This window comes from Mus caroli, unplaced genomic scaffold (genome assembly GCF_978045245.1).
Source record: "Mus caroli unplaced genomic scaffold, Mus_caroli_1 scaffold_3, whole genome shotgun sequence".
Lineage (NCBI taxonomy): Eukaryota > Metazoa > Chordata > Mammalia > Rodentia > Muridae > Mus > Mus caroli.
The window spans coordinates 13,210,279-13,235,355 of NW_028227258.1; the positions used below are offsets into that span (position 1 = coordinate 13,210,279).

General features: G+C 39.5%; 1 protein-coding gene across 4 annotated transcripts in view; it reads left to right on the forward strand.

The window, feature by feature from the left end:
• Positions 1-25,077, forward strand: part of Prkacb (protein kinase cAMP-activated catalytic subunit beta) — an 81,084-nt gene that overhangs the window by 44,616 nt on the left and 11,391 nt on the right. For all 4 annotated transcript variants that reach the window (XM_021157560.3, XM_029474933.2, XM_029474934.2 and 1 more), the window contains exons 2-8: positions 8,415-8,476; positions 10,240-10,368; positions 14,757-14,855; positions 15,742-15,824; positions 18,287-18,413; positions 19,629-19,724; positions 20,834-20,956. In XM_021157560.3, the coding sequence (XP_021013219.1) occupies positions 8,415-8,476; positions 10,240-10,368; positions 14,757-14,855; positions 15,742-15,824; positions 18,287-18,413; positions 19,629-19,724; positions 20,834-20,956 (719 nt within the window). The remainder of the gene's footprint in view (positions 1-8,414; positions 8,477-10,239; positions 10,369-14,756; positions 14,856-15,741; positions 15,825-18,286; positions 18,414-19,628; positions 19,725-20,833; positions 20,957-25,077) is intronic.

The window sequence follows — 25,077 nt, forward strand, 5'->3', positions numbered from 1 at the left end:
CCTTCGATAGGAAAAGGATGAACTTATATTCAGAAATATTTGTTTAAAAAACTACAGATAGCATCTAAATTAATTCTTCACTGTTTTGAGTGAACATAAAATCTATGAAATAAGACAGAGGAAATAATCCTGAAGGGACTGGAGACACGGCTCAGCAGTTATAAGCCTTTTCTGCTCAGTCGTAAGGACCTGAATTCAAGTCCCAGCACCCATCCCAGGCAGCATACAATCGTCTGTAATTCCAACTCCCAAAGATCCATGGCACCAGCACATGATGTGTATGTACATGTGCACATACACATCGGCATTTACATACACATTCATAAATAAAGTGAATCTTTTAATAAGAACAAGGCTGGGATGAAAAAAGGGGCTGAAAATAGAATAGAAAAGAAGCATAATATTATGATAAGGAAAAATGATGAGAAAATTCATGTGGTGCTTACAAGATAACAAGCAAGCTGAATTAGATCAGGAGAGTGTACACTGCTCATTGTAGGAAAGTAAATGAATGAGGTGAAGAGCCAGCCTCATGAAGGTAATGGGTAAGATCAGACTTAATGTGTATAGCCCAGGAGGCGGCTCCGTAAGAAAGAGTGTGTGCAAGCATGAAGGCCTGAGCTAAGATTCCAAGACCCACATAAAAGCTCAGCATGGCTTCATGAGCCTGTAACCACAGCACTGAGGGCAGAAACTGGTGGCCAGCTATGATAGCCAAAACAACTTTCTGTGGTTCAGAGAGTGATTCAGTCTCAAAGCCATAAGATGGTGGCACGGGTCGGGGGTGTGGGAGTGGAATGATATCTCATCTCTATATGCACCTGCACACACACACATGCACCACACGTGCATGCAACCACAGATAAATATAAATAAGAAAAATTGGCAGTACAGCCTGCACTCTAGGCTCAGGAGAGTTTGAGGCCAGCCTAAGCTCTTCAGCCAGATCCTGCCTCAAAATACACAGAACTGGTGCAGCAAAGCCCTGTCGCAGCAAACAAACAGGAAAGCCTACAAAGTGAACACTGTGTTATATAAAAGCAGTCAGTCTACAGATGCACTGAGCAGTGTTCACATGAGGCAGTGGTCAGAAGAGAAAATAGTTGTTGTTTGTTTTGTTTTATAATTAACTAATGAAAACAAGTTTTTGTTTTGGTGCCAGGGACCCCCCAACAGCACCACTGCACACCTAGCATGTGGGAAAACTTAAAGCAAAACTTAAAAGCCTGAATCTGCCAATCAGAAGTCATCGTGCTTTGACAAAATCAGTAAGCTATCAGCACCATGCGCTTTCTGGTGGCAGTTTTGAATTTTAAGGTAACAAATCAATTGTCAAACATCTAGGTCTCTTTACATCTTAAAATCTCACGTGAAGCTTTCCAGTGATGAGAGAGAAAAATCTAGAAAGGTGACCACATAACTTAGAGCTCCTTCTAAGGGGAAAACATAGTGAAGATCCAATATCTTAGAATGCTGAAGACTGACAAGGACACTTTAAGAGAATTCTAAATTCACTAGAATTAAATTCCCAGGGTGCAGAAAAGAAGGTGGGAACTGGAAAGGAGCCATAAAGGAGCTGACTGACTGCACTGAAGAGACTTCATACCTCCCCGACCAAAGGTCTTTCCTCCTTTTTGGTGGGGTTGAGACAGGGTCTCACTATGTAAATGGCTGTTGTGGAACTCACTGTGTAGACCAAACTGGCCTCAAGCTCACAGAGATCTGTCTCCTAAGCACTGGGACTAAAGTCTATGCCACCTTGCCCAGCTAAGGACTCTCCTGTAAATGTCCTCACAAAAACAGAAGATAAGCCCTTAAGTCTGTCCGTCATGAGATTTTCTCCAGCCCTGTGGGCAGTCAGGATCCTGAGAAGATGGTCATCTCAGTGGTTGTGTTGCTTAGAAAACTCAACCTCTGCTGGCAAGATACACAGGAAGTTAACATGTCTTTGCTTGAGTGCCTGGTCAGGGGTGGGATGTGTGTTTGTTCATGTAGGATGCCTCTTCCAAGAAATGACAATCACCAGATTCCTCTCAAAAACATTTCAGGTTTAATGTATATTAATTTTGTAGTCTATGGACTGACAGTAAAACATACTGTTGGAACAGATCCAGGCTGGTAATGCACTGATACCAGCAGAAACAAATACAAAACCTCTGCTAGGACAATCCCTTCAACTTTCCTCAGGTAAAGCAATGTTCAAGTTTTAGTTCACGCTTGTAAGGGTCTGGACCTTTATAAGAGCATCCAATTATTTTATTTTATAGTAAGATCTCAGAGATTCAAGTCATTTATGGGTCCCCATTTAACATCAATGACAAGAAGAAATGAAAACCACATGTGCCTCCGAGTCTCAAAATGCACAAAACACAACTGGCTTATTTAGGAGAAATTACAAAATATAAAATTTATAGATTATATATAGAGAGAGAGTTCTCAAAAATATATAAAACAAGACTGGCCTATATAGGAAAAATTATAAAATATAAAATTTATAGATTACATAGAGATTTCTTATAGTCATTACGAGAATAAGGAGAAATATAAAGACTGCTTATTACATAATTAAGCATATTCAACAAATTCCAAAGAGTGGAGATATGTTTACTTACTTATAATATTTGACATAGTGTAATTGAGCTTAGTCAATAAAGGCTCATTAATAAACAAAAATATGTTTGCTTATTTTCTTAGGGTTTTACTGGTGTGAACAGACCCCATGAACAAGGGAAGTCTTATAAAGGACAACATTTAATTGGGGCTGGCTTACAGGTACAGAAGTTCAGTCCGGTATCATCAGGAACATGGTAATATCCAGACAGTTCAGGAGGAGCTGAGAATTCTACATCTTCATCTGAAGGCTGCTAGCAGAATACTGACTTCCAGGCAGCTAGGATGAGGGCCCACACCCACAGTGCCAATCCTACTCCAACAAGGCCACACCTTCTAATAGTGCCACTCCCTGGGCCAAGCATATACAAACTATCACACTTTATGGACTTACAAAATACCAGTAAGTCATGAGCCAAGAAGTAACTTTTATAAATTAAAATTCAACTATATATTGAAATTTATAGTGTGGCTGAAATAGATTTTGAGCTCATTTTTTAAGATAGCTTGTGAAGTGTTCAGGAAAAGAACTGTGTAAGCAGATCAGTTGGTGAAAATCCAGCACAGATAAATCAGAACTTGGGGGATGGGGGTGGGTGGTGAATAACAAACCTGAGTGAAAGGTAGTAGAATAGAAAGTATAGACAAGAGCTAAATCTTTTCATGGAAACCATTTTTAAAGAAGAGATTAAAGCTATACCCACCCCAGTTGTGGGTTCTAAGGTCACAGTGGTAGAGAGTCTCTTGAATTGTCCTGAGTGGCAGTCACTTATGAATAATGACAGTTCTGGCTCTTGCCTTTTTTTTATCTTACTCTTAGTCTTTTTTTAAAATTATTTTATTTGTTTACATTTCAAATGTCCCCCTTCCCGGTTTACCCTCCACGAACACCCCACCCTACTCCCCTCCCCGTTGCCTTAAGAGACTGCTAACCCATCCACTCCCACCTCACCCCTCTAGCATCCTCCTTCTCTGGGGTATGGAGCCCCAACAGGACCAAGCCCCTCCCCTCCCATGGTCCTGATTGACAGTGCAGAGGTGAGGAGCAGTGGGCATGGGCATCTTTCCCTTGATGTAGCTGCAGACAAGATGTTCTAGGTTCATGCTTCTAGCTTTCCTGTCTAAAACAATGAACTTCTGTTATACAAGATCACCTCGGCCTGCAGTGTCCTCTCTTACAACCTTGCCAGTCAGAGCAACTCTTTAGACTCAAAGTTCGGCACGAATGTGTTTTCAATGATGTTTCAGCTTGCTGTCCAAGTGATACACATTCACATGTCTTCTGTCCCTACTACAACTTTCTCAGCTTCATGGTGTTAGATTTATTATCTGAAAGATATTACATAAAATAACAATTAAATCATCTGCTTTATCACAAAAATGTTTTATTTTTAAGTATTAAATCAAAATACTTAAAAATATAAAAATAAAAACATGCAAATAACTGAATAGAAAGAATAATAGTAAATGCTTGTTTTATTAAAAAGGAGTTGCCTACCACCTATATCAGAAAAGGAAGAAGCATAATATGAAAATTGAATGATTCTTAAATTACACTTATAAAACGCTGTTAGGATAAAGTCATTTATATATATTTGTTCTAAAATATTGGTAGAAATAAGATGTTAATGTAAAAACTCATTTATTTGGCTACATATATTTAAATAGTACACTTTAAAGGATAAAAAAAATAAAACTAACAACTGTTTGATACCAAAATTTGTTTCATTCTAATTTTCCTTAAAATTACGAGTGCTATCAGAGTTTGCAAGAGGCTCTTGGTTGAAGAGTGGCTTTTGAAAAGATACAGTTTGAGTGAAAAAATATTTAGTTGTGCTTTTGTTGTAGGCAGTTTATAGTCTGAGGGTTTGTTTTCTTTGTCCTCTCTCTTGTTTTCTAATACACGTTGACTGACTGTTGTCCTTCTATTGTACAAGGTGTGATGGGGAAGATGAGATGCATCTTGTTAGAGACTCTACAGGTCAGCATCTATAGCACTGTGTCTCATCTTCAGTAATAAATGTACACGTTCTGCACATGAGATGGTCATGATGATATCTGGCAGTTAGACCTTGCACAGTGTGACTCACGGAGTGTCATGACAGATTAGCAGCTATTCAGTTTATCAAGTACAGAGCCATGTGGGTTTGTTCTCGGTGACTACTGAAACATTCTTGTTCATTGTCAACTGCGTAGGTAAAATTATACCATACTTGAAGTGCTAGTTAAATTTCCTATTTAAAATGAACGCTAGGCCGGGTGGGGTGGTGCACGCCTTTAATCCCAGCACTTGGGAGGCAGAGGCAGGTGGATCTCTGAGTTCAAGGCCAGCCTGGTCTACAGAGTGAGTTCCAGGACAGCCAGGACTACATAGAGAGACCCTGTCTTGTAACCCCCTCCCCCCCCAAAAAAAAGAAAAAAAAAAAAAAGAAAAAATCTGACTCTTAAGTTGTGACTTGCTTCCAACTACTGTACAAAGACATCGGTGCTGGCAACAGAAAGTGCTAAGAAATGAGTAGATTTTTTTTCTGTAACTGTGGAAGTCCATGGGACTTGTCTCTTTTTGCATCTTTCCTCATATCTTGGGTAGGTGACTAAGAAACCCTGGGTAAGCATATAGATTCATTTGGTATGCTCTTTCAGAGTACAGCATTGTAGATTCTAGAAATGACAAAAATTGAAGAGAAAATTATTTTATTTGGATAAGTAAAATTGTCCATGAATGAATTGATTGAGTTTTTTGGTGTGCCCTCTTTTGCTCCATTATTAAACAATACAGAGAAAAACACAATTGCAGAAAAAACGTTCCCTGAAGTGTTGGTTCTAAGGATAGTCGTCAGTTAGTTACAAGCTTTGCTGAAGGTTCCTGATCACACAGCTATGAAGTATTCCACTGTGTATTAGCCTGTCTCACTGCTTCAAATGGTTAAATGTGTATACAGATCATGTAATAGAAGAGAAGAAAACTGAAAACCGAGAACCTCACAGTGCTTGCTTTATGGTCCATTGAATGGAATGGGGTCCAGTGTGTGAGCCTGAGTACCATCCCTCCCTCTGCTTCACTACCTACTAACATCTCAGTGGGTAGTGAGGTTGGCAGTGCCTATAGAAAAGCAGTTAGAGGTTAAGTCCACCCATGTCTGAAAATAATAAACGTCCATGGCAAATCCCTGTGAATTGTCTGTTGTTTAAAGATCAATTAAAGAGAATCAATCACAACTATTTTATTGAGAGCTGATTTTCTTTGTCTTTGCATCTAAATAGTGTACATACATGCTAGAAATTCCATGTTTGTACATACTGCATATGACAAAAGCGTGTTTTAGGAACAGCCTTCTTCATGATATTATTTAGTAACATTATAACTGATATATCCTCAATTCTAAAAGAAAATGCCTTTATATGTTAAAATGGTACTAGAACTTATTATTTTACCAGTGCGTAGTATGCATCTCAGTAATGTTTTCACATAAAACTTGTCTGGCTGTTTGCTTGCCCCAGTGTGGCTTGTCAGTAAACTTAGACTACTCATGAGTACAGAGAACATTTCAAAGCACAAGTGAATACTGAGAAGCATCAAAACCTCTCTCCTGGAGCTCATCACAGACACAGAAGAAGAGACTGTTCCCCGCCTTTGTCATCTGTTCTCACTGCTCACTCGCCTCCGTTCCCTTCAAACCTCCTCATGGTAACACAACAGCAGCTGCAGCAGGACACTCAGGTTCTCTCTCTCTCCACTTCTTCCTTCTCCGGTCGATCTGAACTCAGCAGGTACCTGGAGAGTTTGCACCATAACTTGCACAGTTCTCTTATACATGGGAACTGAAATATTTTTCAGAAGAAATTCAGAGATGTATTATTTTCAGAATCACCAAATAGAGCTTTTTTTCAGAAACCACAGTTATATATCCTGATGTGTTTTGTTTCTAATTTAACTTACACCCATTATTTCCAAGTCATGGCCATGTGCAGACATCTCTATTCCATGAACACAAAACAAATAAACAAAAAACTTAGTTATAAAATATAAAGCCAGCCTTTTTGAGCCTGGGATGGAGCTTAGTGGTAAGAAACATGCTAGTCAGTTAATGTGAGATCCCCTGGTTGGAATCCTGGAGCAGACACAAAACAAACGAGCTCTCTCCAGCTGCTGCTAGTATACTAACTTCCCAAAGATCAGAGTTCAGACTACAACCCAAAACCTCGTGACTTTTCCAGGCCTATAATGAATTAGATCATGTGTTGATAATTATATGCATCAGTTAATTTACTGCTTTGGTACATGAGAATTTTAACTCTGAAAGTTAATTTTCTCTAATTTTTAAAATAAGTATTTTGCAAATTCTGTATAATACACTACTTAGAAAGTAGTAAAGCGCTATTTCCAGAAATGCATAAGCTGGCGTTCTCTCAAAACTACCCTTTATTATTGATTCTCCTCGTTGTCAGCATATTAAAATGGCAGAACAGAATGGCAAGCGCCGTTTTGGTTTGTGCTGGGCCATAAGTGTTGTCCTGTAGAGAAAACGAGAAAGAGTAATGCACACCGTAAGACGTATCAGGTCCTTGCTGTGCACTCCAGGTCTCTGCTTTGCCCTATTTGGGGATTTGTTAGGATCGTTTTGTTGTTGTTTGTGTGAGACAAGAGTCCTTGCCCTATAGCCTAGCCTTGCCTAGAAATCACAGTGTAGCCCAGGCTGGTCTCGAACATATACTGTAGTGCACCCGTCTCAGCCTTCGACAAACTGGGATTGCAGACCCCATCATGCCTAGCGTGATTCTGGCTGTATTCCAGCCATTCTTTGTTTCTAAAGTAGTGGCTGATGCAACAGCTCATCTTCCCCAGCATCTTACGTTCTGTGGCCTGTCACCCTGCTCTCTCCTCCATAGAGCCACGCAGGGAAATGCCAGGATTCTGCTGAACAAAAGAGAGAGTAAAGGGATCTTGTGTAATCCAATTTTATTCTCATTTTTCACATAAAAATAAGAATATATCATTTTTAAATGTTTACAGTTATTTGTTTCTAAACCATTAAAAATTTGTTTTAAAAACAGGAGCCCTTGTTAGTGAATTTGTGGGAGGAGTGTGTAAACAGGACATACTCTTAAGTGACTCATCTTTGGTTAACAAATTTAACAATATAAACCACAGCTCTACAAATACAGCTATTATTAACCATTATGTAAACATCTTCTTCTGTTTGACTTTATTTTAATGTAAATTTTAAATCAGGCATTCAGTTTAATTTTTGTTATAAGTTCACAGCTAGTTTTTAAAGTAGTTTGTATTGTAATTAGTGTTTTGTTCCTTTTGGGCTTTATGGGTTTGTAGATCCTGTCTGTACCTGTTAGTCTGTGGTTTCTCCTCTGCTCTCTGCTGGTGCAGAGACCACAGATCTAATGCGCACAGCCTGTACCTAGAACTGCCTTTTCCCACAACCAGTTCTCAGGTTGACTATGCTCAGCTCGCACTCCAGCTTCCATTGACCCCACTCACGGCTTAGTCAGTCACTAGGTTGTCATCAGTTGATAGCTTGTAAACAACTTCAGTATGTTTTCTGAGCATTGTGGTTCCTGGGTATGATGGTGTCAGAGTGGCCCCTATGTAGAGCAATAGTTGAGGCCTTTAGAAGTGGAGACACCAGTAGCCCCCTGGGCTATCACACTGAGAGGGATGCAGTGTCCTTACAACAGTTGCTCACACAAGGATATCTGTATTTCATATAGCCACATGGGATGTGTCTTCTTTATGCAATATACGCATTCTTACCAGACTCTGTCTATTTTCTTTTCTTTTTTTCCAGTGAAAGAGTTTCTAGCCAAAGCCAAAGAAGACTTTCTGAGGAAATGGGAGAACCCTCCCCCGGTAAGGAAGCTGTATGTTTTTCTGCAATTGGAAGTGAATTCATGATTCTTGTTTAACTTATTGCTACTTCACAAATTTTAGTTTTTAAGTGTTAATAGTAAACATATAATATGGTGGAAATTCCACCATAATGCTGTGCTATAATTCATTAATTGATAATTGTATGGATACCTACATCGGAGAAGCAGCCATCTTCTCATAGAATCCCTCAAGGGAGAAGTTTGGTTGTTTCGTTTCTTGGCACAGCCTGGGAATTGAACACAGGGCCTCATGTATACCAGACAAAATTTCTACCACCAAGCTGTATGCTAAGACTGTTGTGTTGATACTAATTCCAAATTGCTATACTATTTGTCACATGAAACATTACAAAGGCAGCAAGGAGATCATTCTTTTCCGCTGTGAAGGAAAGCAGTGATCAGACATGAAGAGGTGGCTCCTGTACACTGTTCCCGCTGCTTGACTATGACTGCATTAGCCAGTGCAGTCCTCCTGTGTCAGGAAAACCAACAACTAGATGTAAAAGCACAGCGTTAATTCAATCAGCATTATAAGAATTTTTATTTTTGATAATAATTTCCCTAAATGTGAAATGAACATACAGTGCAAACACATTTATAAGTAAAATATAATCTTGCTTTCTTTCTGTAATGATTCAGTAAGGTGTCTCTTCAAAGCAGCATTTGTGTTGCTGTGGAGATTAAATGACTGCAGTGGACACGGCAGTGTCCTGGTCCTCTGCACATAGAAGAGCCATGTCACGTCAGGCTTAGCTCAAGCTAAGGCTGCAGATTGAGCCTTGGAAAAATTTTCTGAGATTTTCTTGGGTGTTTTCATAACGAAGCCTAGTGAACAGATGGGTCAGCAATTACTACTTGTTGCTAGCACGTAATTTGTTCCTAGCAATTTAGTTTTGTTGTAGCAGCAACAAATTGAATAGATTGATGCCTCTAATTTTTTGCTTCTGTGCACTAGTCAAAGCCAAACAAAGATGTTTGCTTAACAAAGCATCTATTCAACTAGGAGAAGAATCTGATTATTGTTCTGAGACTCTGGCTTCGGGTCTTTGTGCAATGAAGACATTTCTTCCCTTCCTGTTTTAGGTAATGCTGGGTTATCACAGTCAAGGAGAAAGTCTGGGACCATACACTGGTCTGGGACCATTACCTAGTTGTATGACTCTTACCAAGTCCTAAGGCTGTTATCTAGTTTCACAGCTGCTACCTAGTTCTATGACTACTGCTTACTTCTGCAGCTCATGTCTGGTTGTTTGGCTTTCATCTAGTACTATGGGTGTTGTCTAGTTCTCTAAGTACATGCAGACACAGCACCACTTTCCGTGGAGGCATGAAAGAACTTATCTCTTAGTTTTCATTTGTACAGTTATTTACAGATATTCTTTGACCACACATGTTATTTGACTATGGGTTTATAGTTCTTAAAATGTACAAGTAATTTATTAGCTGTGTTATGGACTCACATTGGAAGTGAAATATGACCATTAATATTTTATCCAAGGCTCTTATTTCCTTTATTTTTATATTCCATTTTACAGAATTTTCTTTATTATTGGATTTTTATTAATCAAAGGAGAATATAGAATTAATGGCCTGAAATTTAAAGAGTATATATGCATTGTTTCTACATGGATAGTTACAAATTAAATTGTTTACCCTGATTATAGAACACTGAAGTGATAATAATTGTAGTCTTGTGGGAATTTCTAATTTAAAACCTTATTATATTTTTTAATACTTGTATAGAGTAATGCTGGGCTGGAGGATTTTGAGAGGAAGAAAACCCTTGGGACGGGTTCCTTTGGAAGAGTCATGCTGGTGAAGCATAAAGCCACTGAGCAGTACTACGCCATGAAGATCTTAGACAAGCAGAAGGTTGGTGACCTCATGGCCTACCCCCTTCACTTTAAAATACAGTCAGTGAGAATGCCTGCCACTGACACCTTCAAATGATACTTGAGGTTGCTGTTTGCAGTTGTATTATTTATTATGACTTTGTTATGAAGTAGTTATGTGGGATTTAGTGTCTGAGAACATGTCATTTCTATAATTCTCAATAGATAACATATATCTCTGTGCACTAACAGTATGGGACTCGTATGTGCAGAACAGGTACCCCTCATGCTGCACTTGCAGACCAATTATTAACGGAAACTTTGTGACTTTAGTTCATGTTCCTCCATTGCAGTTTGAAGCAGATGCTGCCTTACTGACATGACTGGGTTTGATCAATTTAAAATATCAAATTGTGGAAAAACTGTAAAACCTATATTCTACATAAAAGAACTTCTCATTGTTTCTGAGCCAGTATAATAAATCAGGTTGTCTGAGGCACTTAGCACTTATGACCTTAAGTAGTAAGTGTTTTCTTGTAATCACGTAACAATTTAGGCAAAAACAGAGGAATACTGGTACGTGTTCCTTAGTGCTTGCCTTACACAGACTGGCTTCTGGGCCTACTGGGATCCTACTAGAAAACTGTTAGCAGAACAGTGGAGAAGTAGCCAAGGGACAGACATGTAGTGTAACTGACCTGTGGGAATGTGTGCCAGGGAACAGATGTGGAGTAACTTGAAAATATTAAATCTGTATCAATATATAAATTCTATACCAATGTAAGAAATTATAACTTCAATTTTACATAAAATATAAACATTTCTTTCAATCTAAAAAAAAAAAAAAAAAAAACATATACATCTCCTCTGAAAAAGACACCCTTCTAGTTGTTCAGTGTCGTATAGTCAAGATTTCTATTGTTTGGATAAAATCATGACCACATGACACTTGGGAGGAAAGGGTCAGGGACTACAGGTTGGAAACTACTGGTTTAATTATTTATTTATTTTTAAATAAATAACAATTGTGTGTCTTTAAAAAAAAAAAAAAAAAAAAAAAAAAAGAAGCTCTACTTCTGACTCTACATTACCTAATAACCATACCATATTTTAAGAAATAAGAAATAGATTTTAAAGGCTAGTTTGTTTAATGGCCCAGTGTTTAATGCTTAACAAATATAGAATTATTGTGGTTCATACTAAGATTTCAAAATCTGTTGTGTATTTTACGTTTTGATTGGACATATTTTATGTTAAATAACTACACATGTTGGGCACCATAGCATCAGACTGTCCCAACCTTCATTTTAATTGAAACTAGATTAATCTCTCACATGAAAAACAAATACTGGCTTACATCTCTCTGGAATTAATGGTAATGATACACACATCATTGTCAACTGCCCTCAGTCACACATATTCGAACTGTTCTTCTTAAACAGTGGTTTCACTAACTCACTTCCTGACTGTTCTAACCCCACACTTCAGATGTTCCCAATCCGTCTCCTCACTGTCTTCCTGCATTGTCTCTGCCAAGGGTCACCAAGCTAGTAACCAAATCACCAACTCCAGTGCCCTCTGCTTATCTTACTTGGCTTTTCTTGGAGCAGGTGACCATTTGGCCTCTCCTCCTGACATGGTCCCATGCCAGCCCCTGGAAGTGGGCCTCTCTTCTGATCCTGTCCCTACTTCTGCGGACTTCCTAGCATTTCTTTTCCTCTCTTCATTTGATTTCTCCCATGTTCTTTGAGAATTTCATTTCTCCAGGCTCTAGACTGGCGCTCTCTCTCTTTTTCTCTCTCTCTCTGTCTGCCTGCCCCCCCACCCTGTCTGTATGTCTGTGTCCATCTGTCTGTCTGTCTCTCCCTTTGCTCATGTTACCTTTTCTCCTTATATATTCTTATCCAACAACCTCAACCCTTTCTCAGGCGCTTTGTTCCTAAGCTGTACAGTCTGAGTGCACATGGCGTTTCCCTGGCCATTTAATTCCTGTCTATATTCCGATGATGAGGTTATGGATCTCAAAGGGTTACCAGCTCACCTGCTCACACTGGGAACAAAAAACAAGAGGCTTCAGCTTCAGCTTTTATTTATAAACTTGTCATTATAATGTGTATTAAATACTGTCAGAATAGCTTCTAATATGTTATCTTTCTTAAAGAATTCATAAAATGCTTTATTTCAAAGATATTGAAAAGGTAATGATATTTACATGCTCATTTTTAAAATAACTGGAAAGACATATTTAGCTTCTCCTTTTCATACTTTAGAACCTGTGAAGTAATTTACTAAGATGGCTACCTCGTGGATAAATCATGGGAATGGTAATGGGTATTTTGCAGAAAAGTACCTGCAAGTTGATGTCATTTCTGTTACTGCAATACACTGTGTCTTGGCATAAATTACTATGAAAACTTTTATATTTGGATTTTTGTTTATTTCATTAGCTTGAGATAAGTAATAAAATAACAAGCTATAATAACCCTCTTTGACAGTAAGATCATAAAAATCATTCAGTTAGTTACGCTTAGCTTCTCTGGCCTTAGAGAGTCCATGGGATTGAAATCAGTACAGAAATTGAGGCAGTCACATTACTTCTTTCTACAGTGCGTCAGATACTGCTAGCATACACACACACACACACTCACACACACACACACACACGAGCACAGGCAAACATATGTACACATGTGCAAATATTCACACATGTCTGCATATATACACACATGTAACAAGCATGCACCTGTTGTATCAGTAAGTCTTCACAGTTGCATGTGGTATTGTCCCTTTTCTAAGCTAACCACTGCGTGACATTATTTCCCAGTGTCTGACAGCTAGTAAGGTAGACTAGGATGTTGGCTGAGGTTTATCCGATTTCATGCCTTATTCCTCTTCATTGTCTCTTTAAAATGTACTTTATCTCCAAGGGTCTTCCTTGTTTGATGCCCAGTCAATGTCAGCTAGTTTTTTATAGCAACACCATGATTCACAAGCTCTAGACTTCTTTCTTGTATTTCCTTTCTCTCTGACACAGGTATTTTACTCTACCATAGCATTTCTTTGACTCGTCTGAAAGCCTGTGACATTTATTAAGTTTATTAAGTCCGAGTTGAGCTCTAGCTTCCTACTTCCTAGCCTGTCATAATTGTCACCCAAACTACACAGGAGTCTCTCACCTCATGCCGTCATACGTGCTCTCTGTGGCTACTCCTCTGATTGAAAGGATACATGATTTTCTGAGGGGAAGGGGATGCTGTGTGGCCTGTATATGAATTTTGAACCTAATATAGGAACTCTATCTAAAGTTTTCTCTGACATGTTCTTTACCACGTTTTCAGAAGCACTGTCTATCCTTAAGCATCCATCGCTAAATGAAACCAGCATTCTTGCTTGTCTCCACGTGTTTTCCCTTCTGGGACTGGTTCTAGGGGTAACCTGGACCCAGCTTTCCTTCCAGCTCTCCTGAGCCTTTAAAGTCATCTCAGCTCTTACTGTTTTTTTAAATAAGTTGTAGTAACAGCTGACTTTTTTTTGAGCTTTACTGTGTGTCAGGCAGTAAATTAACCACGTGACTTGTGTCATATACTATGACATTTTAAAGCATCATAATTTTAGAGATGAGGATTCTGTCCTCAGCCTCAAGTAAGCAGTTTCTCTGCTGACAGCTTATGAAATCATGGCTGTCATTTGCCGGCCGCTCATGGATTGCTATTTACAGGTAAATCCTCTGCAGCGTGAAGGCAGACACTTCTTAACCTGTCCCTTCAGTGTCAGTGTTGATGGTGTATATATAGTAGATGAGCACAGTTGAAAGTCAATTCAGTTTAAGTAGCTAATTATTTAAGCTTTTACATTAAAAAGTGGCTAAGCATATATGCCTTACCAGTTTATATATTTTGAATTAATGTCAATCTTAATCATATTATATCTCATGTGAATATAGTTGACTTCTTTGATCTTTAATTTTCTGCTACTTACTGAGATAATGATTTGATCATGTTGTTAGCAGCAAATATTTTTCAAATAGTACCTTTTAAAGCAATGGGCCTATTTTTTGTTCCTATTTAACCCTTGTTTTTAACTTGATTTATAGTTGACTGTGTTTTGTTTTGTTTTGGGACAGTATCTCACTACATAGCCTAAACTAGCCTTGAATTTATGGTACTCTTCCTGAGTCTGCCTCTCGTATGTTGGGATAGTAGACACATTTCAGCACAGCTGGAGCATACCTGCCGAGAAGACAGAGACTGGGACTCTGCTAGGCTGCAAGCTTGACTCTTAACACCCTGATTGTTACTATTTTCTTTATTGAGGTCTAGTAATTCTGTTCATCCGTTGTGGTTATTACATGCAAGATATTTTTCTTTGAAATGATAACAACATTTAAATTTGTTGAAATACACTGACGTCTCTGCCTTGCCCTTGCAGGTTGTTAAGCTGAAGCAGATAGAGCACACTCTGAATGAGAAGCGGATCCTGCAAGCGGTGGAGTTCCCGTTCCTTGTGCGGCTGGAGTACTCTTTTAAGGTCAGTCGCCCGCCCCATTAGGAAATACCTAGTGAAGGTATTTCCACCCAGATATGCTTTTGACATGTGAAACAGTAGGAGAAGCCTAGTAAAATGATAAAACTAGAGAGTAGACATGAGCAAACACTTAAAGCCCTTGGATTGTGTGTGATTAGCCCATTGTGCTTGTGAGCTTGGGCAGTGTTGAGGGAGTTCTGCTTCTTTCTGGAGCAGTGATGCACGGGTGGACATCTTCCTAGTCAGTCTTAGGCTCATTCAAATGAAGATGCTATACATGTTCTGCAGAGCTTAAACCCTTCCTGTTATGACCTGGAGATTTTCCTTCGTGTACTAATTTGTACTCTGGGCTTTGTGGTTTTATTGTTGCTGTTACTTTGCTAACCAGGGAGAACAACCTCTGTGCCACTGTTGCTAAGTCAGATAAAGTGGAGGGTTGATGCTTTAAATCCGAGCTGCCCTGGTTCTGTGGAGTGATGCTTCTCAGGACTGCTGAGTCACAGGTGGCACCTTGCTCCTGCCTAGTCCTTAACGTAGTACAGCCATCCAGCTTTCAAACAGAAAATGTAAATAGTCTTATTAGCTTTTCCAAATTGTTTTCAATGTTATTATTTCTTTGCATATGCTATGCTAGTATGTCATTGTAATATTTCATTATTCTGAATTAAATGTCCCCTTCAAGAAGAGGAACAGCAAAAGTCTCAGGTTTCTTTGTGGCTGGAATACTAAGGGGGTAGAGATGAGTGTGGAAAACTAGAGCACTTTTTATTTTGTGTCTCTCCCACTCATTTCTATTGATCTGTTAAATGGATTTTGACTTTGCCCTTTCTAATTGAACATGCTGTCATCTTAAAATGTTTTATAATTGGTACTTGTTATTTGTTCCTAGGATAATTCTAATTTATACATGGTTATGGAGTATGTTCCTGGGGGAGAAATGTTCTCACATCTAAGAAGAATTGGAAGGTTCAGGTAACCAGTGCGCACGCAATTCTTCCTCCCTTCAGTCTTCCCATGCTTGTGCTCATTTTAAGCCAAAAACACACCTGATTAAATTAACTCATATTTTATCCATAGAAAGTATTAGGTGAGCACAGTAATAGGAAGCTATCACATATATGAGCTTTACATTTCAAATGAGAACACCATGAAACTAATTTAAATATTCTTCCACTGGTAAGTATTGTGACTTGATTTGAAGAATTTCTAAAAATAAAAAATTTAAATTAAAAAAAACAACAACATGTTTTGAAAAAAATAATAGTATTTGAGATATATAACAACACATGCTATGTAATTCCTAATAATACTTAGTGGGCATTTATAACAGAAATTTAAATGAGTGAATATGAGGAAGAAGACATAAAAGTAATAGTGATTATGGTGATGGATGAGGTTGTGTTATAAAGTCTTTTTAGACTTATATTAAAGCTTTTGTCATGTTGAGTTCCTTAAATGTATATACAAATTGCATACACAATTACATTTACATACATAATTAGTAATGTACCAAGTTATTACTAACATGCTTCACTTTTTATCTATGTACAAGGTTCATAGCGACAACTGTTAATTAGTAATCATTTATAAAATGTATCTAAGATTAAGACCAGAATAAGTTTCACTCAGTATTCAGAATTCAGTTAAACGGAAGTGTGAGTTTCCATGGACTGATGACTGACTCATAATAGATCGTAGAGTTGTGTCATCACAAGAGAATAACACAGAAGCAGCCGTTTGTTATGTGAGCTGCCTGAGCCTAAGCCAAGAGGCATTTATTGACCTTTAGTGCAAGGGAAACCTAGTGTGTATGGAGACTGTGTAGTGAAATGTGGCTACTCTTTGACATTGATGATCTTCTTTTCCGTCCTGTCTTCACCTCTTTCCAATCACCCTGTTTAAGTGGTTTTGCTTCGTTCTTTGTTCTGTGACTCTAAGGAAGCCCTATATACTTAAAGTATTGCAACCATGCTCTTGTCCCTGTAGTCATTCTTTGCTTACACTGACATGTCACGCCCAAACCTGTCCTCTAAACGCACTGCTCCTGTTCTGTAAGCACTCATCTCTTTACTGTGAGGCTGCCCCACCTGGAGCGGTAAGGAAAGCAAGCTGACTAAAATAACCCTGAGCTCTCATTTGCTGTATGTGAACCCGAAGCACTGCATATTCTTACAGGGGACTTAAGTAATGGCTCAGTGTGACTTTATCAGTCTGGTCAGTCATTTGAGTCTTGTCTTAGCCTGGTTCTTCACTTAAAGCTGCTCTAATGCATGGCATTTGGAATATGTCCTTACATTTCACCATTTTCATTACTGCATTGGTACATTCGCTATAGTTCTTCACACAAGCAACACCAAGCAGACCTCATATTTACAGATGAGGAGAGAGGATATAATGGGGTCTTCCAGATCAAAGTCTCAGAGCTTCTGAGGTTGCATGCCCCAAACCAGGGAGGAGTCAGTCCCCCAGTATCTACTCCAGAGCCCCCCTCATTCTTTATTTTCTTGTTGGGACCTGGCTAAAACTGGAGAGGCATTGTAAAATACCTCTGCTTATTCCAAAAATTAGCCAGTTTTTCTTGGGCCCCTGAAGTGAGTGTGGCAAGGAAGGACCTGTGGGATATGCTGATGGGCACAAAGAGCAGCAGGTGTCCGCATCTTCTTAGGTAGCTCTGATTCTGCTGCCATCCCTTGAAATTCTATCAGTAATTGAGGTTGGTTACTAAAGACACAAGTCTGAAAATCATAAAAAATTATCAGACAGATTAGCAAACACTCAATGAATGTTTTTGAAAATTCCAATTAGAAATTTGGTATACCATTTTCAAATAATTCTAAGGTTATAGCATGAAAATTACACTAATATTCTAGATATATGACTTAGGTACAAGAACTTCACCTGGTTTTTACAAACACACAGATTGTGTCTATGTGACTATAAACATGCCCGGTTGGAGATTAGGAAACTCGAGTGACAAGATTGCCTGTATAGTTCTAGATGGGATTGTGTGTGTTCTTACCAGGATTTTATATGATGCCGAGTGTGTGCCAGTCAGTGAGTAGGGACAGTGTTGATCTTCAGATGAATGCAGCTAACCAGTTCTGTATAATGAAACTCCTTAAACCCCTGAGCTGTGGTAGGAAAGTGAGTGGAGCCTGGGACCTGGGAACTGCGGTGGGGGCTCTTCTAGACCATCCTCTCAAGGGCAGCTGTATTTACAATGGCATCACCAGCTCCCAGTTTGGGCAATGATAACTTGCAATAAGGTGTGTTATTTGAAGGCAATAGATGTTTGGAAAATGACAAATTCTTCACCAATATTTGAATAAGGAAACCCTCTCCCCAAATGCATCCACTCCGTTTGCATTTAGTGTATAATCCACGAGCGAGCATTCTTCACCCGTTTCTACAGGAAACTGCTTTCTCTTTTCCAGTGAGCCCCACGCCCGTTTCTATGCAGCCCAGATTGTGCTAACATTTGAGTACCTTCATTCCCTCGACCTCATCTACAGAGATCTCAAGCCGGAAAACCTCTTAATTGACCACCAGGGTTACATCCAGGTAGGATTGGATCACATGGCATGGACGCATTTGGCAGACACTGAAGTAGCTTCACACATCTTGCCTCAGCTGTCAGTGTTTGATGGATGTGTTGGTTGGTTGTCTGGTTGGTCGTTTGGTTTGGTTTGAAGGAGAAAGTTGGTTCTATCTAAAAGGCTTGAAGTGAATTGACAGCTCTGCCTTTACAGGTGAGTACATCACACATGAAGGAGGGGCCTGTTTGTATTCCCTAGAATCAGTGGCTGTGAGCTAAGCTTAGGCTCCTGCCAAAAGAAACAGTGTGGCTAACTGTGTGAGTAGTCGTGGGTGCCGGAAATCCTGTATGTGTAGCTCTAGCCTTTCAGTCTGAAAACCCCAATCAAAACTGGTCCAGTCAGAAATTCGTTTGTATATTGATGTCTCACCCTAAGTGGAGAATTGCTCAGGTGACTTCATGTGACAGGTGTGATCAGAGTCAGGCGCCCTGATGATAGTGTTTGCAGTTCCTCCAGGCTGTGACTGTGCATCGTCTACAAAACATGAAATCTGTGTCTGGCTCATCACCAGGATCTCGCTGCTCATTTGGAATTATTAAAAAAACTGGAAAAATCCAAACCTTGAAGCACTCTTGGTACCAAATACTTTGGATAAGCAATAGTCAATCTGTGTTGCCTCTTTTAATACTAATATTAACCATGTGAATGATAAATACTCCTAATCTCAAAGTTAATGTGTCTCAGTCATGGCCAGGCACATAGTCAGGAATGGAAAAATTAGAATATTAACCCAGAAAGTCTAGCAGTGTTTACCACTCAAATACGTGACTGGCTGAGACCTAACTGCAGACCCAGCAGTTAATGGCTATCTTTTCTCCAGTTCCTTTAATAGCTTGAGGCCACGGCTTTCTATGGCTTACCTGTCAGAGGCGTGTCCACAGAGGATGACCCACGTCACAGGCAGAGCCAGGCAGGACTTTGGGGTGTTTCACCAGCACTTACTGTGTATTGGGCCTTTACCTTTGCTCCTCTTGTTCATTTGTGAGGTGCATAGTCTGTGTCCTGCCACACGAGAGTTGTTTTTGTTTTGAGAAGAGATAGGGTTTCATGAATTACTGTTAATCATGTGGACTTTTTTTTTCATGTATATTATTTTAATCCTGAATTCTTAACTTTGGATTTGAGTACAGGACCTCTGTGCTCTGTGAGTGAGTTTTCACATTCCTGTTTCCCTTCATAGGTCACAGATTTCGGGTTCGCCAAAAGAGTCAAGGGCAGGACTTGGACATTGTGTGGCACCCCAGAGTACCTGGCCCCGGAGATCATCCTCAGCAAGGTACTGGGTGTGACTGGCACACACAGGCAGAAGCTCGCAGTCCTTTAAGTTATAAATCCAAACCTGCCGGGGCAGTCTGCCTAGCGCTGGTCACACATCTCTAAGTTGTGTTAGTTTTGACTCTGAGTCCTGATGAAGCAGAGTAATGACTCAACCTTCAGTGCAGCCCAGGCAGTCCTGGTTCTTCCCACCAGGAAGGGTCCCAGTGCAGAAGGCTTGTTCTAGGCCCTTCCCAGATGCTGAGCTAGAGACAAGGCGGGTCAGTTGACAGTTCTTCCTTTGTTTCAAACTCACCACCTAAGTGAAGGGATGTTTGAAACATCTTAACAACAGGTGAGCTTTGCCATTCCGTTATAATCTTCAGTTGGCACAGACCATGGCTGATAGCAAATGCTGCATGAATGTATTCCGTATTGAGACTGTGTTGATCTGAACATTATCACTTGTACACATTGCTCAGCATGTGCTTTTTAGTGAGCTTGATAGAGCACATGGCAAACGAAGCAGGTCAGAGCCTCGGACTGGTCTTTCCTCACAGTGTACTCTGTAAGCATGCCTCTCCCTGGGGGTAAAACATAGACAAGCAAGTAGCAAAATTCACATGTACTTGGACACTACTGCTGATTAGAGGCCACAGTAAATTTTAAGTTTTCAGAAGATACGGAAATAGATGTGATTATGTCAAGTGTTTCTGCCTTCCAGACCCCAGAATGGAGGCTGTTCGGAAGTCGGTTCCATCCTTTGCTATTCCAATAATCCTATTTTGTTTTAGAATTTCTGACTTCCCTAGCTATACTGTTGCACACCTAATGCATAGGGTTGTGGCCTAGCATGGGCCTCACGCGGCACTTTGCTCTAATTCCCTTTCTGCTGTCAGTGTTATTCTCAGTGATTTTTAGGACTCAGATTTAACAGTCCTTCCCAATAACACATTCCAATATCTGGAAATTCTTTGCTTCATTTAATTAAACTTGCGCTGATAGGTTTTATTCATTTATCATATTCTGTTCTACACAGCTGCTAAAAACTGCTACAATCATGTTCATACATTTCCAGATCATTTTGAAATCACTGGTGTCTTAGTGTTCGATGATGTTGCTCTATCCCAGGGTTACAATAAGGCGGTGGACTGGTGGGCACTGGGCGTGCTGATCTATGAGATGGCTGCTGGCTACCCTCCATTCTTTGCTGACCAGCCAATTCAGATCTATGAGAAGATTGTTTCTGGAAAGGTAAGTCTCATTACTTCTCCCCCCCTTGGTGGTGTGTGCGTGAAGTTAAAGCTGCAGATTCGAGCCATATCATGATGTCAGGTCACTGCCCCAAGCTGCTGGGAGATAGAGACTCTGTATTGCTGCTCCTCTAGACTAAAAAGCTACTGTGCAACCAGGTCAGCAGGGTCAGAAGAAGAAGCCAGCTACCTGTGATTGTAATCATTCTCAGTATTCCTGTAAACCAGAAGTAATCTCACGTTAATTTATACTTAGAGTTTTAGGAGCTGTCTTTATGTAACTGTTCTAAAAATAGGTGTCTTATTTGAATTACATCAAAATTAAAAGTCAAAATAACCTGGATGGGCCTTTTCAAAGAAGAATTCACAGAATTGAGTTCAACAGAATTGCTTATGTTTAATGGGATTATAGTTGGGGCTGATTTTTAGCAAGTAGGAAATAATGATCCTTGATCATGAGTGGACTGAGCATGTAACACTGTCCAAAATTATTCCATAAACTTTTCTTGTGCATTTTTAGTCTCTAATTTTTCTTCCAAAAGTATTTGCTTAAAGTCATTCCTTCTCACCTTAGCTCATGCTTGAGACTTTTCTGAAATTACTACTGCCATTATCAGTAGAGAAGGAAAACAAGCATTGGAAGCTTTGGGAGTTGAGAGATCGCTCTGCAGGGAAGGAAGGGCAGCTTCTCTAAGCCTGAGTTCACAGACAGAAGGATTCTGGCAGTCAGTTCTTGTGCATTGTCCTCTGGAAGGCACTCATGTGCCCTCCCCCACAGAAAGAAGGCCATGTAATTAACTTCTGGATTCACAGGAGGAGGCACCCTGTTTAGCACTTACTCCACACCCCTCACTCACCCTTTTGTTTTTATTGAAGAATGGACCTGTAGCTCTAACTAATATTGCCCTGGGGTGCATACATTTACCGTTTTGGTTATTGTTGTATTTTATAACTCTCGTAGGCAGAGATAAATCTGATCAGCCTGGAAGTAAAATCTCCATTTCTTTCTAACCAACCAGATCCACATTTCGGAAAGCTGAGCTTAGCATCAATGAGTTTAAATTTTACAATGTTAAATATTCACAAGTTACCATGAATATCCAATAACGTAGTAATTTATCCTTTATGCTAGGATCCAAACTTAAATTAATTGCAGCCACAATGAGACTGCTAGGAAAGACTCAGTAGACTGTCTATCCAGCAACTGGGGATTGCTGCCCTACATAGCATTGTCATTTCCAAATCTCACAGTGTGGATGCTCTCTAGGAGAGTTAGGAGAATTTTTTCCTGGTATTTTATTACATTTTCTTGAGATGCTTTGATGCCAGAATAGAATTTACAAATTAGTGGGCTTACAATTGGCATTAACCTTAACTTTGTCACAGGTAAAAAGCAGATACCTCTTGCAAGTAAATAAGCTGAGACTAGTGTTCAAAGAGGAACAGCGTTGGCATGATGCAGGCAGCGGATTGCAGCCTTTCTTCTGAGGGACTGAAGCTCTGCTGCTCTAGTTACACTTGAACCTCTGTACCTCAGGGCTCTCAACCATCACGGTGGTTATCTCAGAGCATGAAAGTCACCGTCAGATCATTTAGTGTGCATGAAGGGAAGCATGGTGGGAAAGCTGGTAGAGAAGGAAGTGACGCTGTTTGAAGAAGGCTGGGCAAGAGACACTGCTCACCTCACTGGACTTGCAGAGCTCCAGGGCGTGGTTCCCAGCATCCACATGGCAGCTCAGGGCCTCTGGTAACTTAAGTTCTGGGGGAATCTGATGCTCTATCCTGACCTCCACAGGCTTCTGCACACAAGGTACAGATAAAGTCATGCAGGTACACACGTGTGCATAAAAAGAATAAGTAAGTAAATCTTTAAAAAGAAAGAATGTGAAAAGTAAATACTATTCAGAAGAGAATAAGAGCCCAAGATCATGAAGACAGTTGAGAAAACTGAAATATATAAAACTATAAGAGGAGGGTATTTTATTAATCTAGAATAGAAATATAGCCAGAACAGAAATTTGGAAATTATGGGAATGTTTTAAATAATTTAATGGAGGTAATTATAAAATTTCTGAACCTTTACTATACAACTTTTATTTCTTCTTCATAAAAGAAATCAAATTATAACAAACATGCTATGTAAAGTAAATTTATGTTTACTTAGAACAGTAGCTCCAGTTAAAACAAATGCATGTGTCTTGGTATGATTGGCCTCAGTTTAATGGGCATTTTCCCTTGGGTAATATGATTTCGGCTGTTTGTGAATTTTTTCATTTCATGTCTAATTTTAATATTTTGTATTCAATAAGTGAATATGTTCTAAATAGATAACCATGTAAAGTGTAATCACACTTTTAAAATAGCATAATATATGACATCATTGTAGGATGGTGTTCATCATGTATTTGGAAGTATAGCGAGTGGATGGTCGATGCTGTCGTATTTAGCTGAAGGTCTGATCCTCTCCCCTGTTAGTTTCTACCGTTTCCCTGCCTGAGGTCACATGCCATGTTACCACCTCATCCTTTTAGAATCTGTACGATGTAACATACAAGTCATAGTCCCCAGTTCTCCCACAATGCTGTTTCAACTTCAGATCCAAGCAGAAGGCTGTCTGTCCATACTGCAAGACTGTTACTGCCTCTATTAGTACACAAAATCCAAATTGGATGTTAACTAGCTTTTAATTTTCATAGCTCATCTCATTAAAATCCAATTTTAGTCTTATATTTGGGTATTCTATATTTGTAGTTTTAATTTCAATTTGGTTTTTATGCCAGGAAAGGTGGTGTGCTCCTGTGCTCTTAACTTTGGGAGAACAGGGAAGATGTTAAGGAGCTTAAGAGCAAACTGGGCTCAGTGTGGAGACAGCAGAAAGGAACAAAAGGAATAGCAGCAAATTACTCAATATGATAATATTCCATCCTAGCCTGAAACCCTGTTATAAAATAGGTGCAATGTTAAAATTTTAAAACAAAAATTATTAAGTGATCAATTCACTTATATACATACATTTGAATATTGAATTGTTAAGCAATTTTTCTATTACAGTATTTTAACCCAAACTAGTATTTTTAAATGCACAGAATGATAGATGGTCAGCTTTTATACTCTCACCTGCACATATTTTGCCTTTGAAAAACAGAGGAGGTGGCATTTAAATGTCAGATTATTCATGACTATTAAGATTCAGGGAAATGCAGTTAAGAGAAAGGATTTGCAATCCTGCACTGACTGTGCCCATCCTAGCAATGCATGCACTGTGTTTCTGTATATAGTCTTTATATTTGATGCCTGCATGCCAGTAGTGTATAATGAGAGTCATGTATGGTTTCCATGGCAATCCTATCTGGCTGTGTTGCTAATGGGAATATAAAAATCAATATTGTGTTCAAAAATGGTATGTGAGAACAGAATAATCAAGTAACAGCTGTTACAGAAAACCTAATTCTAGAGCCTGACTTACGTACTGGAAAATAGCTGAGGTTTACTATATATAATTTTTGTAAATATTTGTCTGTTCTTCATGAGCAGCAAGATACCGCAGGAAATGTAGAAGCATGCACGTCAATGTATACTGATCAGGGAGTTCATGAATACTTGCTGAAGGGACATTAGCATTCACATGATAGATAACTGATTAGTAGCCCAAAGGTCATTCCCTCTGCTAATGGATCCCAAAATCTCTCTCCAGGTTCAGTAACTCTGGGAGGACTCAGAAGGCCCAGCACATATGGTAATTGGGTTTAGATTTGTGACAGTCATGAGGTAGACTGGTAGGTCTCCAGGGGCCACCTGTGACCGCAGGGATGCATTTTCCTGCCTCAGCATCAACTCACCAAAGCTCATACATGTGAAGTGTCACATATCAGTGCCAGCCATGGGAGACTCAGCGTTCTCACTGGCAGCTTGTCACCCACGTACCCTCTCCTTACCACACAATGCCTTCCTGGGCTCTGAGAGTGACAGCTCACATTCAGACAAACCATGTGTCTGTAGATCTGTGCACCAAGAGCCAACTGTACTTGAGGGCAGTTTCCTACAGTACCACTGGTACCACTCACTCGAGGTCCTGACAAACACAGAACTTGGAAGCAAGGTTAAACCTAGGGCTTCATGCAT